Source organism: Geotrypetes seraphini, chromosome 5 (genome assembly GCF_902459505.1).
Source record: "Geotrypetes seraphini chromosome 5, aGeoSer1.1, whole genome shotgun sequence".
Classification (NCBI taxonomy): Eukaryota; Metazoa; Chordata; class Amphibia; order Gymnophiona; family Dermophiidae; genus Geotrypetes; species Geotrypetes seraphini.
In genome coordinates this window covers 9907042-9924922 of record NC_047088.1, presented here as the reverse complement: position 1 = coordinate 9924922, position 17881 = coordinate 9907042, and the positions used below count along the sequence as shown (strand labels likewise).

General features: G+C 42.6%; 1 protein-coding gene across 1 annotated transcript in view; it reads right to left on the bottom strand.

Annotated features, from left to right (window-relative positions):
- Nucleotides 1-17881, bottom strand: part of OPHN1 (oligophrenin 1) — a 234600-nt gene that overhangs the window by 120307 nt on the left and 96412 nt on the right. The window contains exons 3-4 of the mRNA XM_033945796.1: nt 9513-9574; nt 4067-4138 (exon numbers count right to left, since the gene is read on the bottom strand). Coding sequence (XP_033801687.1) covers nt 4067-4138; nt 9513-9574 — 134 coding nt within the window. The remainder of the gene's footprint in view (nt 1-4066; nt 4139-9512; nt 9575-17881) is intronic.

Below are 17881 nucleotides of genomic sequence, written 5' to 3'. Positions count from 1 at the left end.
TCACGCAGCGAGTGGTGGACACCTGGAATGCTCTCCCAGAGGAAGTTATTGTGGAATCCACCGTTCTAGGATTTAAGAGTAAACTAGATGCACATCTCCTTAAGAGTGGCATAGAGTGATACGGGTAAGGGTAAATTAGATGCACATCTCCCTTGAGAAGCATACGGTGATATGGGGACTTAAACTAGGCCAGGATACACCTGGCAGGGCCTCCGCGTGTGCGGATCACCGGACTTGATGGACCCAGGGTCTGATCCGGAGATGGCAACTCTTAGGTTCTTATGTATCAAGATTCTGTGCAGAATCTCAAAGTGTAGCAACATTCCAAAACCCCAAATATTAGCAGCATTTCGGAACCCCAAAGAGTATCAAAGCTGAGGGGGGACAAGTCCAGGACGAAAATCAGGAAGTTCTGTTTCACGCAGCGAGTGGTGGACACCTGGAATGCTCTCCCAGAGGAAGTAATTGCAGAATCCACCATTCTAGGATTTAAGGGTAAACTAGATGCACATCTCCTTAAGAGTGGCATAGAGTGATACGGGTAAGGGTAAATTAGATGCACATCTCCCTTGAGAAGCATACGGTGATATGGGGACTAAAACTAGGCCAGGATACACCTGGCAGGGCCTCCGCGTGTGCGGATCACCGGACTTGATGGACCCAGGGTCTGATCCGGAGATGGCAACTCTTAGGTTCTTATGGCTCAGTTGTGAAGATGTGACGCATGTATACTATATGTTCTCGTATCCCAAGACCTCGCTCATTTAGAACAGTCACATAAGAACATAAGAATTGCTACTGCTGGGTCAGACCAGTGGTCCATCGTGCCCAGTAATCTGCTCACGCGGCGGCCCTCTGGTTAAAGACCAGTGTCCTAACTGAGATTAGCCTTACCTGCGTACGTTCTGGTTTAGCAGGAACTTGTTCAACTTTGTCTTGAATCCCTGGAGGGTGTTTTCCCCTATAATAGACTCCGGAAGAGTGTTCCAGTTTTCTACCACTCTCTGAGTGAAGAAGAACTTCCTTACGTTTGTACGGAATCTATCCCCTTTCAACTTTAGAGAGTGCCCTCTCGTTCTCCCTACCTTGGAGAGGGTGAACAACCTGTCCTTATCTACTAAGTCTATTCCCTTCAGTACCTTGAATGTTTCGATCATATCACTACACTCCTGCAGCGTCAGAGAGAGAAGAACTATCGGCTCAGTTGTGATGTGTGTATACTGTATGTGCTTGTATTGCACCAGGCAACAACACTTTCCACCTAATTCACTCCTCATGGGGAAGATCGCGCATGCAAGATCGCTAGCTTAGAGGTAAATCATTCATTCTGCCGAACAGCAGAGCAGCGACTCCCAAAGAAACTCAAAATCTCTCCGGGAAAGGGTTAGGACCTAGTGCTGCACTCCTGGCCTCAACAGGCTCCTTCATCCACTCCTATTGCGCAGAGTGACTCTCAAGCAACCAATTAAAAGTTCTTGCTTTGGCTGCGATTAATTAGGGTCGTTGGGTTTCTTTTAACTATTTGGCCCACGTTTATTTAAAAAAAGAGAAACTTCAACCCGGTTGTCTTTTTTGGCTCTAGGTTCTGTAATCTGGCAGGAATGGATGCAGTTTGGCACTTCACGATGTTCTAGTTTTGAACAGTTTTGAGCTCAGAGCTGACAGTGCTATGGAGCCAAAAATAAATGAGGTGGAGGGGAGGAATAAGTGAATGAGAGATGAGAACTCCTTTTCAAATCAAGCCTCTCAAGAGATTTGAACAGTCATATCAGCCCCTTATTTTCTGCAGGTATGAAAAGGGTTAAAAAGGGAGGGGGGGGAATGCGTTCCTCACTGTTTCTGCTGCAGCGTAAAGAATAAAGCTTTGGGAGCTGTGCAACCCTAGAGAGGAAAAGATCTGCACAGCGAAGGCACTAAAATCTGGGGAACATGGATAGGGGCAGGGACTGATACCCGTAAGGTTGGGAGATTCCTGACATCACTCCAATTCATACTGGCTTTTCCCATAATTGAGATAGTTCAAGATTTTCAGATTAGCTGAGGTCTTCACTTGAAATAAGAACATAAGAATAGCCTTACTGGGTCACACCAGTGGTCCGTCTTCACAGTGGCGAATCCAGGTCACTAGTACCTGGCCAAAACCCAAAGAGTAGCAACATTCTATGCTACTGATCCAGGGCACGCAGAGGTTTCCCCCATGTCTTAATAACAGACTATGGACTTTTCCTCCAGGAATTTGTCCAAACCTTTCTTAAAACCAGCTACGCTATCCGCTCTTACCGTAACCTCTGGCAATGCGCTCCAGAGCTTAACTATTCTGAGTGAAAAAAATATTTCCTCCTATTGGTTTAAAAAGTATTTCCCTGCAGTTTCATTGAGTGTCCCCTAGTCTTTGTCATTTTTGACGGAGTGAAAATAAAAAAAAAAAAAATAGATTCACTACAAAGAGCTAACCACACACACAGGCTCTGGGGCAGCTGGAGCTTCCCCAGAACCTGCCTCAGTCCTGCTAACGTGAACACTTGTAAGTGTGATGCTTCACTCACTGGACCTCTCAATGATCAATTAGAACCACATACATGGGTCTACATCCGAGACCTGCAGTACTTCTTTAAACTTAAAATTGTACAAAAAAAAATATCAGCCAGGGATAAATCAGAGTCGGGCGGTCTCTAATTTTTCTTTACATTTTCTTGGGGATCTCTCTCAGTATTTAATTGGAGTAAATTGCCTCCAGATGCAGTGACTGCAATTCAAAAGTCCCAACCTTAAATCAACTCATGTGGAACATGTTTAAAAAACAAGTAAACCCTTCCCGCTTATTAATACATGATAGAAAGATCTTTTATTAAAACAATCACTTGACATAGGCTGCAGGGAACTGAACTGGACAGAAGTCTCATTTCTCCGGTATGTACAAAGTTCTTGACAGGGCTGACTCAAGGGGTATGTTACCCCCCTCCCCACTACTCCCACTACCGTGGCCATCTATTATCTCTCTCCTCCACCCACCCCGTGTTCCGGTAACTCCCTCTATCTCTCAGGTCTTCCCCTCCTACTGGACTCTTTTTCTAGAGGGACGGATGCTGGTCTGGGTTTTTGGTACCCTCTATCATCTATGATGATGATAGAGGGTACCAAAAACCCAGACCAGCATCCGTCCCTCTAGAAAAAGAGTTGCCATACTGGGGCACAGACTGAAGGTCCTTCAAGCCTAGCTAGATTTCATGTAGTAAAACAGATTTTATGCTGCTTATCCTAGGAATAAAAAGCAGACTTCCCCAAGCCATCTCATTAATGACCTATGGACTTCTCTTTTAGGAAATGATCCAAACTTTTTTTAAACCCTGCTAAGCCAACTGATTTCACCACATTTTCCGGTAATGAATTCCAGAGTTTAATTATACATTGTGTGAAGAAATATTTTCTCTGGTTTGTTTAAATTTACTACTTGGTAGCATCATCACATGTCCCCGAGTCCTAGTATTTTTGGAAAGAGTAAACAAGCGATTCACATCTACCGGTTCTACTCCACTCGGTATTTTATAGACTTCTATCATTTCATCCCTGAGCCATTTCTTCTCCAAGCTGAAGAGCCCTGACCACTTTAGCCTTTCCTCATAGGGAAGGCATCCCATTCTCTTTATCATTTTCATCGCCTTTCTCCAATGACCAGACCCCCTCTTTTTCAAAGATGTGTTGAAGTCCTAACCCTACCAACTGGTAAAGCACCATATTTGTTCATCATTCCCTCTATAGGCCATCCCTTTGTATTTCCCTACATGAGTAGCTTATAGATTCACCATTTTGACAACTGTGTCTATCATAAATAGATCGTTTGCTATTTTGAACAGGGACCATCTCTTGCACATTTAATATATAGCATTGTGTGCGTCTATAGAAATAATAAAAAGTAGCAGTATAGGTGTTTGTGGGGCTCAACTGCAGACCCCGGCCCATAAGATCTGAGAGACGATCTGCACTCATGGCTGGAGCTAAAGGTCCTTCATCATAAGCAGGTCATGACGCAGAGAGCCAACATTTTCACTCACAGGCAGATACTCACTTTGGTGAGTCCTATTTGATCCTTCCGAAAATTTTCCAGCGGTTTGATCAGTAAATTGTCGGCATTTTGTAACTGGAAAACAAAAGGAAACAAGATGTTACTAATCCAAGAGATTTGTAGAGGTTAATTTTATAAACCTCGCAGATCCCCACCCTCCAGAGCCGTATTTGACTGTTCACCCCTTCGTTGTGTCCCAGAATGCATTGCATGGGGTCAGGCGCTACCATCTTACAAGACTGTGGTGTACAGGCAAGAGCAAGTGCGTGCTGCTGCTGCCTCCCATCTTCAGTGCTTGGGGAAATTTAGGAGGGGGGGGGGTCACTAGGCCACCAGAACTTTTTAGTTAGGTATGCTTGGAGACGGAGGGGTCCAGGGGCTTCTGGTGGGGGACTGATGATCTGAAGGGACCTGCCACATTTCACCTCAACCAAAAAAAACAGGGTACTAAATATTCAACATTCACTAGGAAAAGCCACCACACAATCACCCCCCCCCCAAAAAAAAAAAAAAAAAAAAAAAGAATCCATAGTGTGAATGTTTTAAGTTTTCAAATTTATAAATATAATTTTTTTAAAAAAATTAAACCGTCATGGATCACTATGTGATCCCATAGGATAATCCCAAATTAAAAAACAAAAACCCTGTGGAGTGACGATGTTCCTGAAATGGACCTGACTGAACGTTTCAAAAGTCAACGTAAACAATCCACATGAAAACCTTAAGCGTAGGACCCAACACGGGCCGTGTTTCAACAAGAGAGGCTTCTTCAGGGGTCCCTGATAGTCCTAGTAGATAAGTGGAAAAGAGCAATTGCGTAGAAATTCGCTGTGAATGCGCTGCCGAAACCAAAAGCCTAGGCTAATACCTCTTGAAAATGATCATTGCAGCTCTTGCAAACAACTTTTCCTGTTGAGGCAGAAGGTATTTTGGAGCTGATCCGTTTGGAAATTATTTTTTGAAGCAAGATTCCCCTCCCACCCCCACTTTTAGGAAGCCACATTAGCATTTTTTTTTTATCGTTGGCCGCGGTGGTTAAAGCTCCAACACTCAGAGGATTCCTACGAGCGTCAGAACTTTTGCTGCCAAAGCCGGCGATAAAAAAATGCTAACGCTGCTTCATAAAAGGTGGGGGAGGGGGGAGTTTAGTGAGGTATCCTTCAGAACTGATGTCTTTGGTAGTTATATGGTGATAAACTGAAAGCTTGCAAGTAATACTGAAGATATTAATAGATAAACATATTCGCCTTGAACCGCAAGGTAATGGCGGAATAAAAATTACTAATGTAATCTTCACTTTTTAATTTTGTTTTTTTAAGCTAGGCTGACTGGTCTGTAAGCTCTAATTAGCAGAACCGTCTCTTACGTGTTTCAGTAAAGTGCTGTGTATACTTTATAGCACTAAGAAAACCCATAATGAGGTTAAGGATAATAAAACCAAGAAATCCCCAGCAGTGAGTGAAAGGCCTGTGGTGGTCCTCCACACACACACACACACTCTCTCTTCCATGCCCCCGTTTTCCCTGGAAGGAGCATAATGAGCAGGGAGCCAGCTGTTCCTTGAACTATACAGTACAACAAAAGGGAAGACAGCTACCAATTACAGACCTAAATCACACACAGGAGTCCCAATAGGGTATTATATAGCTCCTGCTCTGAAGACTGCAGTGCCTGGAGATCCAAGAGCAGAGCAGACATCCTCTGGAGACCTTACAGCCCAGGCTTACCACAGGTTACAGACTTAAAGATAAATCTTTCCTTTGCTCTAACAGCCCAGCGTTCAAATAATTTACCGTAGGTGCCTGGAGCTGCCAAAGTACGTCTTCATTGCCGAGTTCCTACAATTAGGCCCTAAAAAGTAGGCGGGGCCAGGTTAAGGCCATTAAGTTAGGGGTTTACAACTCCTTTCCACATGAGCCTTTGAGTCAGATTTGACTCCTGACAGGGTTACCAGATTTTACTACTATAAAATCCACACCCTAAATTAGGACTCCATATCAAGACCGTACGGGAGTAAATTCTATGGAGTAGGTGCTGCCATCTACATACCAGTTACACGTGTAAATGTTCCAAATTCCAGCACATACATGTACATGCAGAAATGCACATAGGTACTTGTGTAAATATGTACATGTTTTACATAAGGTGTAATTAGGATTACCAGATTTGTTAAAGCAAAAAAAAAGGCCATCGAGTCTTTGTAATTTTTGACGGAGTGAAAAATTGATCCACTTGTACCCGTTCTACTCCACTCAGGATTTTGTAGACTTCTATCCTATCTCCCCTCAGCCGTCTCTTTTCCAAGTTGAAGAGCCCTAATTGTTTTAGCCTTTCCTCATACGAGAGGAGTTCCATCCCCTTTACCATCTTGGTCGTTCTTCTTTGAACCTTTTCTAGCGCCACTATATCTTTCTTGAGATAAGGAGACCAGAATTGAACGCAATACTCTAGGTGAGGTCGCTCCATGGAGCAATACAGAGGCATTATGACATTCTTAGTCTTGTTAACCATCCCCTTTTTAATGATTCCTAGCTTTCTGGGCAGCTGGATTATGTTAGAGGCTCAGAGCAGAAAACACAAAGGAGATACTCACTCCCACTTGGAAAGTCTGAGAAGTCTTGTTCCGATATCTGCCAACATCCCTCTGCATTTCTACAGCGGGAAGGGGGGGGGGGAGGGGAAGCACCTCAATCTGGCTTCTGCGCGATACCAGGAATCTTGGCCAAAACTGCTGTTTCGGATCAGTCAGGAAGGGGGTGGAATTGCTAGTCTGCACACAGGCAGATATAACTTGTCAAAGCAGATGCATGTGAAAAACACCTCAAAAAAAGAGTAAAAGAGCTCCAGACATGCTGCCTTGCTCGTAACAGCTTTACTATCTTACGCACAGAAGCGCTGCGACGTGGGTCTTTCCCCAGGCGTGCAAAGGATGGGCTCCGAGCTCACTATTTTATTACTGTAGAGTGGCCACAAACGCCTTCAAGTGTCTGGAAAACTAGAGCAAGTCGCATTTTTAAGCAAAACTCGTTAAGTGCGAGATGGCTGAAGGCTACAATTTATTCATCTATTCGGCCATTTTTCAGTGTGGACTTAAAAAGACGCCACATTACAGAGGTCGTTTTCACGTGAACAGTTTCAGAAAAGCCACTGCTTCGCCATGTTTGAAAAATAATTTATCAGTGAAAGAAGCTATTGTGGACATGCATTTCAAATGTGTAAAACAAAATACTAAAAGGTTTTGACATAATAGAGCAAGAAGCATCATTATTGACGTTGTCAAATGTGACTCGGACGAGAGCCCATAGACTAAAATTGAGGGGCGACAAGCCCAGGACTAATGTCAGAAAGTTCTGTTTTACACAGCGAGTGGTGGACGCTTGGAATGCTCTCCCGGAGGAGGTGGTGACGGAAATCTCCATTATGGGATTCAAGTGCAAGTTGGACGCACACCTGCTTGCAAATCACATTGAGGGATACGGGAAAACAGGGTCTTCATCAGGGAACACCTAGGACGTAAACAGGGAACACCTGGATTGGCCTCCGCGTGTGCGGGCCACCGAACTAGATGGACCAATGGTCTGATTCGGTGGAGGCATTTCTTATGTTCTTATGTTTACCCACGACAAGCGCAGGTCAAAGAGGGGCATGTTCCGGCATTCACACCTGCTCCAAAGTCACACGGAGGTGTCGGCTTCCTGCACGCTTGGCCCTGAAGTTCAGAGGAACAATTAAGGTAAAACTGTGTCTGAACGAGCAAAAAAGACGTTTTCCCACTAGATTCACTAAAGATAGCGACAATCGCTGTTGGCCGATTTTCCAACAGCGACTGGTTCATTATCAAGTTTGCAGGCAAACCTACCGCCTCAATCTCTCAATGGGCGATTGAGACATGCGCAAAGCCCTAACAGTAGTGACAGGGGAAGCAGCTTCCTGTCACTGCTGTCAGGGTTTCAGCTTTATTTTTTAATGGAACAGATGTTCTGCGTGACTTAAACACATACCATCTGTCCCATTAAAAAGCCTCCCCCACCCCCCGCTAGCACCCCCAAGCCACTGCCTCCCAAACCCCAAAAAGATGGCAGACTCCCTCCTGCAGAAAAAGGTTGGAGGGATGCTCACTCCCTCCTGCCTGGAAAGACCTTCCCCCCTCCCCCAGAGAAAAAGGCAAGAGGGATGCCCACTCCCTCCTGCCACTGGAGGCTCCCCTCCCTTTGGGAGGGGCCTGAGGCATCTGAGCCAATCAGGGACTTCATTAGGAAGCAGCCTAAGGAAGTCCCTGACTGACCAAAATAAATGGCCAATCAGGGACTTCCTTAGGCTCCTTTCTACGGATGTCCCTGGTTGGCACAGACGCCTCAAGCTCCTCAGCAGGGTTTAATCAAGCAGGAACCTCTTGTGACCAGTTAAACTCTTTTGAATATTGACACCCCCACCCCCTCCCGATACAGAATTATCCTCATAAGCACCAGTTTTGCCTATTCTCTGCCTCTTGCAACACTTCTATGCATATTTACCTACGAACTTGAAAAATAAGGCCTATGTGTCTTTATAAAAAGATGAAAAAGCAAAAAGAAAAGAAAAAAACCCCTATGAATGTATACAAGTCTCAGGGAAGGAAGTTGGGAGAGAACCAATTAAATTCCAACAAACCAAAGAGGTGAATAAACAAAGTAGTATTTGTTAAACTAATGAAAAAACAATCATGATAAAAAATTTTCTAAAACCAATAGAATACAAAATAAAACCCCACCAAAAAAACAAACAAACAGGTTGCCTGATTCAATTATATACAGAAAAAGTTTGCAATACACATGAAAATATTGGCAGACTAGACCTAGATAAACGTCTCCCTCAGCATTCACAAGATCTAGCCAATCCGGTGTCTGACTTGTGTATGGGCAAATACTGTCAATAATTTGGCATGTATTGAGCAAAAAGACAGAATGGTCTGCAATCACGTCAACAATTAACAGTCAAGCTTGTTATCGTTGTTTTGCGGTCTGTTAATAAATACTACTTTATGTATGTTTATTCATCTCTGCAGTTTGTTGGAATTTAATTAGTCCTCAGGGCATTAGTGACTCAGGGCATTTAATTATCTCCTGGCCTAAGCTCTACCCCTCTGATTCAGCCTCGGCAGATTGGCACCATCTGCTGTAAGGTGGCTGAATTGCACCAACAGTGAGGGGCAGTGCTTTTCATTATACCATCCTCTCCTTCACAATACATACATACATGCGTACATACCTTATAAAAATTACCAAAATGAGACGGAACATCTTAAATATAAAAAAAAAAATTTCTATATACTTTTCTTCAAAACAAAATGTCTTTCTTTGGGGTTTTTTTTCACCAAACCTTATAATTCAAATAACTACTCTCTCTTCTTAAGAGAAAAGGGCTCAAATTTAAATCCACAACAGCAGAAATACAAAGAGAGTCACTTTACCATCATGATTCTTTCACTCTCAACTTCTTGGAGCAAGCCGGCAAACTCTTTAAAGGATTCAGCTGGAGCAAGAGAAAAAGAAAGAAAGGAGGGAGGAAAAAAAAAATGTATTTATCATTATTTTTCCAATTTCAGCACAGCCTGGAACAAACAGCATCCTCCTTCACAGATGCACAGGAAATATACCACAAACACATGTTGCTAATGTGATAAGGACCCTCAAGTGACTGACTCGCTTAGGAACTGGCTGAGTGGGACACTACACAAACAGGGTAGTGATAATAGTATTCGTTCTGAAAATGTAGGTGTCACCAGTGGTGTGCCTCAGGGTTCAGTTCTTAGTCTGGTTCTTCTTAACATTTTCATAGGCGATACTGGAGAAGGGCTGTTGGGTAAGGTTAGCTCTTTGCAGGTGATACTGAAATCTGCAACAGGATAGATACCCTGGATGGTGTGGATAACATTACCGTCCCTGCAGAAAACCATGGGAAACCATCCTGTGTCTATCTCAACATCAGTCCTTCTACACCAGCATTCTTCAATGCAAAGCTTTAGAGCCAGTGGCTGGGCTCATGTTGATTCTTCCGTCTCTCCTTAAAGAATGACACGGAGATGTTTTCCTGTGGTTAACCTTAGGGACAGAGACAAATTCTGCCCCATGTCATTCTCTAGAAGTACCTGGCAAAAACCCAAATAGTAGCAACATTCCAGAGCTGAGATTGTGATGCCATAATGCCTCATACCAGCAATGCCTAAGAACCAGCCTCATCAGTGATGTCATAATGGCTTCATTGTCCTATAATTGGCTCACATAAGAGCTGCCGTACTGGGACAGACTGAAAGTCCATCAAGCCCAGTATCCTGTTTCCAACAGTGGCCAACTCAGGTCCCAAGTACCTGGCAGAAACCCAAATAATAGCAACATTCCAGAGCTGAGATTGTGATGTCATAATGCCTCATTCTACTAATGCCTAAGAGCCAAACTCATCAGTGATGTCAATTGCTTCACTATCTTATACTTGGCTCACATAAGAACATAAGAATTGCCATACTAGGAAAAAACGATGGTCCATCAAGCCTGTTTCCAACCTAGCATTTTCTACACCAGCGTTCAATGCAAGGTTTGAGGATCAGTGGTTGTGCCCAATCATACTCTGATTCTTCCCTCTCTCCTTAAAGAATGATACGGGGTTAGTGTCCCAAAGTTAACTGCAAGGATAGGGACAAATTCTGCCCCCGTGTCTTTCTCTATTAGGAGGTATCTAGTGAACCATGAGGAAGAGTTCCGAGTTTGGCAGCTAAGATTTAATGCCGAAACATGCTGGGTCAAAGCTATCTACCTAAGCTGAAAGATACAGATTTAGTTCCTTGCTGCTGACGAGGGGGAGGGGGTGGGGTGGGGCAGAATTTATTCAGGAGTAATGTTGGCAGGCAGAGAAAGAAACATTAGGGGCAAAAGGAAAGGATTTGCAAATTAGCCCCATTCAGAGGATTTACCATTCTAGGGCTGACGGAGAAGGGTTTGCAAATGTGGGGTTAGTTACTGGATGCGCCCATAAAGGCTTATACTGTTCTTGGGGGGGGGGGTTGAAGATCAGTGACATGACGACTGGCGATTGAATATTGCTTACATTTGGAAAAGGCTCAATAAAAATGTTTACTGAACAACTTGAAAATTTCCATCGGCGGTTAAATATTTGTCTTTTGAACTTTCCTAAGACCCCTGGATTATCCCCGATTGAGATGTTTAAAAAATATCTCATTGAAATCTTGAAATTTTCCCCTGATTCTATACCACCTGTTAATAAGATTTACTACCTACCATTAAAAAGAAGACCAAGGGTGGACTTAAATTCTGAACAAGTTAATTTGAATAATCAAGGAGGCCTAAATGTGTCTGAACTTTTAGAATCAACAGTATCTGAATTATCAGAAAGAATGACTTTATTAATCTCATTAGCCTTTGAACACGACGTAAATGCTATTTTTCGTATATATTTTCGTTCTTCACAGATGTTGTTCTATGGGGGAAAAGTTTACATATATCCCGACACAGGAACGTAGGAAATTGTTTCTTGAAATGAGACTTGAAACTGTCTCTTTAGGTGCTACATTTCTTTTAGCCTACCTCTGTAAATGCCTTTTAAATATTTAGGGGTAAAGTATGTGTTTTATTCTCCTGAACAACTCCGAGCTTTCTTGGACTTGAAGAAATTGACCACAGGAAATGTTTAGCCTAGTTATGGTGAACAGCAGTTAGGAAAAGGGAGTCTTAAGAATGCTGTTAAGTCTTTCTTATGAATAATAAGTTACTCTTCACTTATCGCAATTCCTCCCCCACTGATTGAGGTCTAAGGTGCTATTGATTGTGTCTTCTAAAGTATAAAGATTTTTATTCTTTATTTTTGTAGTTAATCGCAAGCAGAATTGCTGTAACAAGAGTTAATTCTTGTAATTTAATTTGAAAATTGATGAATTAAAAAAAAAAAAAGTTTAAAATAATAAAATAAAACGCTGGGTCATGAACTTGGGCTACAACAAGAGGAGATGAAGTTCTTCTGTGCATGAAGGTTGAGCAGGACACAGTGATGACCTTAAGGAGGCCCAAATAGGTAGAAAAAACAAGGATAAAGGCAGGAGTGTCCAGTAGGGGAAAAAAAAAAGAGGTGATGGTACCTATGTATAAGTCTCTGGACAGACCTTGTTTAGAGGGAAAGGAACTTACAGTATATACTGCCTTTTTGCAATTACACATTCATGTTTACAGGAACTTATTTTGTACTTGAGGCAATGGAGGATGCCCAGGGTCACAAGGAGAATTGATCCCACAACCTCAGAGTGCTGAGGCTACAGTTCTACCACTAGGCCACTCTTCACCTCACAGTTATAATCCCGTTCGTTCACTCAGATCATCCTCTCAAAACTTACTAGCTATACCTTCCCTTAAAACAATAGGAACCAGAAGAGCAGACATGTTTTCTGTTATGGGCCCACAATGGTGGAACTCTCTACCACAACATATTACAAATGAAAGAGATCTTCTTTCTTTTAAAAAATCTTTGAAAACTCACCTTTTTAAAGATGCTTTTAATACTCAATATTAAAATATTTTTTAGTTTTTTAATCTTTTACCTACCCCTGTTCCCTTATGTTTTTTCCCGTATTTGTTTTTCTATATATAATAGATGTAATCTTTGCCCTTCTTTCCCTCCCATTTCAAGTTTGTCTTGTCTTAAATTTGATGTTACTGAGTTTAATTTGTATCTCTATATTTTATGCTTTTTGTACTTATGTACATCGCTTTGTAAACAGATTCAGCGATAAATCAAATATTAATAAACCTTGAACCTTGTGTGTAGTTCTGGAGAAGCACCTTCCAAAGGAGTCAGTCCAGAGGGCAACTACTGCAATGGTCAGTGGTCTTTGTCATAAAACATATGGGGAAAGACCAGGGATCTAAATATGTACAGTTTGGATGGAAGAAAAAAAAGAATAGGGGAGATATGACAAACTCAAAGGAAATTCTTTCTATAGAAACAAAGCTCTGGAATAGGAAGTCATGAGATGAAGGACTAAAGAGACTCTACGGACAGGCTGGTGGATGTATGGAATGGCCTCCCAGCAGAGATGGTGGAGACAAGAGCTAGATTTGACTTCAAGAAGATCGATGAACAGACCATAATTTTTCTGCTTTTATGTACTACACACAAATTCACACCAACTGGAAATTTTCATTCAAGGCCTTTTTTTCTAAATACAATGCAGGCTCACATTCTACTTAATTTTAACCAATTAATCATATTGAACAAGCAAGCTATATAAAAGACTTTAGACATCTACATTGAGGAAGACCTTAAAAAGCATGTGGGGGGGTCAATGCAAATCAGACAGTGAAAAAGCTCCTCCATATACAACAGTACAGTATAGAACATTCTTTCAGAGAAGCCAGAAATACTTGAATGACCAAAAGAACATAATATTTTGCTCTTAACTTCCAATCCATGAGGGCTGGAGAGACTGGAAGTTGAGGTTGCATTACATTACATTAGAGATTTGTATTCCGCCATTACCAAAGCGGATTACAAAAGAGATAAAAAACGGAGGGTTACAATGGAAGAACATTTGTCCTTTCTAGAGAGGTAAAGAGTAGGTCATGTAGTTTCTGTGTGGTGAGAAGAGGGAGGGGGGAAGGACGGTAAGTTTGAAGTTAGGGCTGTTTCAGGAATTTCTTGAAGAATGTAGTTTTTATTTCTTTTCTGAAGTTAACAATCTTTGTTCTGTGATGTTAAGGTCTGAGAGGTCTCCAGTTTGATCGATTCATTGATGGATAAATCCCTGAAGACTAGAAACTGCATGTGTTTTGGTATCTGAGTGTTATTAGGATTTCTGCTGTGAAAAGGATAGATATACAGGACCATCATTCTTCAGTGAAGGATAAAAGATGTCTGGCATTAGTCTACTTTCCAATCTCCTTCTCTCTCAGTAGGCTGGCACCTCCCTTGTGAGCAAGTATATCTTGGAGATTCTCCATGACTACTAACTCCTGGCCCAGGAAACACTCACGAGGGACTAACTGATGACTCACGCTGTCTGCCAAAAACCAAATTAAGACCTGGCTTTTCCTTGCGACTTGACAAAACACACAACACGCCCTCTCTCTAAAACTTTCCTTCTGTCATCCCTGGCTTTCTCCAGCACTTTAACATTATTAAGGATAATTAAGGATTATTCCGAATACAGCTGTTCAATTGATTTTTGGTTTAAAAAGAGAACAACCATATTAGTCCATATTATCGTTTACTTCATTGGCTGCCTTCGGAGGCAAGAGTATTATTCAAATTTTCTGCTTTAAGCTGATATCGGGATTGTCTCCAGCTTCCCTTTTTCCTCATTTTGTGTTGCATAGACCATCAAGAGAGACTAGAAACTTCTACTTATTTGCTTGTCCAAAAATTAATGGGTGTAGATATAAGACCTTCTTAGATAGGACCCTAGCAACAATCTTGGTTAGGTAAATGCATTCAGCAAGCTATGTTATCGGAAATTAATTAAGACCACTTTGTTTGATAAGTCTATTACTTAGTGAGTTTTATTATTGAAATTCTGTTTTACAAATATTTGTATTTTTTATTGTATTATTGTATTTCGCTGATTGTCTGTAAAATTCAGCAGCTTATGAAATGTCTCATTCCCCAGTGGATTCACAGCATATGAAATAAAGTCTGGAATGTCCGTAGTATCATTAGTTATCAGAGGTGTGGAGTAGGTTGTCCCATTAATGGTGATGGAGGACAGGTGAATGACTACACCAGGTATTGTTCAGTAAAGAGCTTAAACTGTAAAGCAAAGCATTCTTAGGAAGCTGGCTGTCATGTATCTGGGGATCCAACGAACAGGAAACATTTTGTGGAAAGAACAGGTGAAAACAAACAATTTTCTCAATGAAGGAATTACTAATTGATTCATACCTGAGAAATGAAGTGATCTCTGTGGTTAGTAAGGGACAAGAAGAGAGCCGAGATGTAAAAGGAATAATCTATAATAATAAAACGCTTGGAAACGGTGCAGGACAAGGGGACTTGCTGATATAATGTTGGAGGTGAGAGAGGCATCTGCGAGGGGCAATCTGGCTCTTTACCAAACAGTTGCAGACGTGGATGCCATATAGAAGGGGACCACAAGTATTGGCGTGTCAGCTCAGCCTTACATTGCTAGCTGTCAGCATTTTTGGGTAGCCAAACCAATGTCAGCAAAGGCCTATGGGAGATCATATCAGCGATGTCTGACATTGGGGCAGGTGAGCGCAGATGGACCATCAGCCTCAGAATGCCTAAATTACATCTAAATTATCAGTGCTTAGAAGTAACAAATGACCTTGGCACAGCCCTGAGGCTCTGAAGACGTGATAATGTCTGGTGCTGAAGATGGACACTAGCCCCAGCTGCATGGTCTGGCATAGATATGGTTAATCAGAAACCAATGTCGGACTGATACTGGAAATTAACAGCAACTCCAGTCTCTCTACTCCACACACCTTATCATGGTTTCAAACAATTTACAAAAACTTCTTCTTTTAGAACAAGTCTCAAACTTATGAAATCCTTTCTCCCCCCTCTCTCTGGAACCTGGACCCTGGCTTACTTTTTCTCTCTGAAGCCTGGACCTCCCCCCCCCATATTTCTCTCTCTCTCTCTCTCTTTCTTTCTTTCCTCTGGACTCTGGCTCTCTCCCTGTCTTCTCAGAAAGCCTCTCACCTATCCAGACACACGTTAATGCAGGAAAACTGTCCTCGCTCTCTCTCACACACACACACAAGCAGTCTCTGAATCCACCCTGTATTTGTAAACTTATTTCTATCTCTTTCTGTACATTTGTAACCCAGCATATGTTTGATGTATCTTTCTAAACGCTGCCTTTCTGTAATCTTAAGCCTATTTCTATCTGAAATAATAAAACCCCTAGCCGCGCATGCGCACTCAACTGCGTGCTTCCGTGATCTCTGATCAGTGAGATGTAGGTCCGTGGCCGCAGGAGTGCGCATGCGCGAGTCCCCAGCCTTACTGCTTCCCAGCCGCCAGCATTGGACTCCCTGCTCTCCAGATCACGGTGTCGGCTCCTCTCATGAGCCGCACCAGCGTCGGAGAAGGCTTCCGACGCTGGCGGGGATCAAGAGGAGCCCTGCGACACTCGCCCAGAGCAGGCCAGACCGCGGGCCGGGCATGGAAGCGCCGAAAGAGACTCCAGCTGCGAGCCACTCAGTGGTACCAGGCAGGCAGCCACGCGAGGGAGGGAAACAGAAACAAAAAAGGGTACGTGCAGGGAGAAGCTGGGCCTGCCTGCAGGAAACACGATAAGGGAAGGGGGGGCCCTTGGAGCAGGCTACACCGCGGGAGGGAAGGGGGAGGGGCCAAAAGGAGCAGGCCACATCGTGCTAACAGTAGGGAAGGGGGGTGGGGGAAAATGCTGATACTGCTGCACAGGGACTTGGAGGGGAAGGGAAATACCTGGAGGAAAGACACAGGGAGAGAGACAGTGGGAGGGAGAGAGACAGAAAGACAGACATACATATATATATTCTAGCACCTGTTTATGTAACGGGCTTAATGACTAGTACAATATATTCTTCTTTATGTAATCACTCTTGGCTGGCCTTGTCATTCATTTTACTTCCTACTGAATCTTCTACGAGGGTATTGAACCCGGGGCCAGGCGGATTGTAAAGCCGCCACCTTATATCATTGGGGGCTTGTCTGCTGCAACATCACCCATCCAAAACCTTACATTTTGGGTGGGGGGCTCGAGATGAAAACCTGGTTATTCTGGCGAGCCTTCTCAGAATTTTTAACTTGAAATGCGCTTGACACCAAAACATCGCTGTGCATCAACAAACTCAGTTACCCTATCCAATCTACTATGAAGGTACTGGGTGTAATACTAGACCAGGGCCTAACCATGAAAGACCAGGTGGACTCTTTGGTTAGAAAGGGTTTTTTTTTACTCTCTGGAAGCTTCGGCCCATTAGAGCATATTTTGATGCTTCATCATTCAGAATTCTGGTACAATCCCTTATACTGAGCCAACTTGACTATTGTAATATAGCCTATCTGGCAATTTCCCAGAAGAACTTGCAAAGATTACAACTGGTGCAAAATGCGGCGATCAGGCTGATTTTGGGTCTGACGAAGTTCGACCATATAAACCCTTCCTACCGATGGCTGCCGATGGAGGCACGTGTGAAGTTCAAATTTGGATGTTTCTGCTTTAAGGTGTTTTTCGGCCTAGGCCTAGCCCCCAGATATATAACTGACCTTTTCTCTTTCTCAACCAATCGACTTAAGAGAAGCTCAAGCTGAATTTTGTTTCTCCAATGATTAAAGGATATAAATTTAAAAGCGATGGAGGCACATGTGAAGTTTAAATTTGGATGTTTCGGCTTTAAGGTGTTTTTCGGCCTAGGCCTAGCCCCCAGATATACAACTGACCTTTTCTCTTTCTCAACCAATTGACTTAAGAGAAGCTCAAACTTGAATTTTGTTTCCCCAACGGTTAAAGGATGCAAATTTAAAAGACATCATCATCTCTTCTCTTATCAGGCAGCATTATGGGGTAAAGACCTGAAACAATTACTCACACTCACGAATACTTATGGGGAATTCAGGAGACACCTAAAACATATTTGATCCTAAAGTACATAGGCAGCTACTCTGAACAGTCTTTCCACACAATAACTGACCACTAAATCTTAACTCAGTACTACTCAATCTGTAACTTTTTAATCATTGTAAACCGCATAGAACATCACAGTCCTGCGGTATATAAACTGTTATTATTAGTAGTATTTTAGCCCGTTACATTAACGGGTGCTAGAA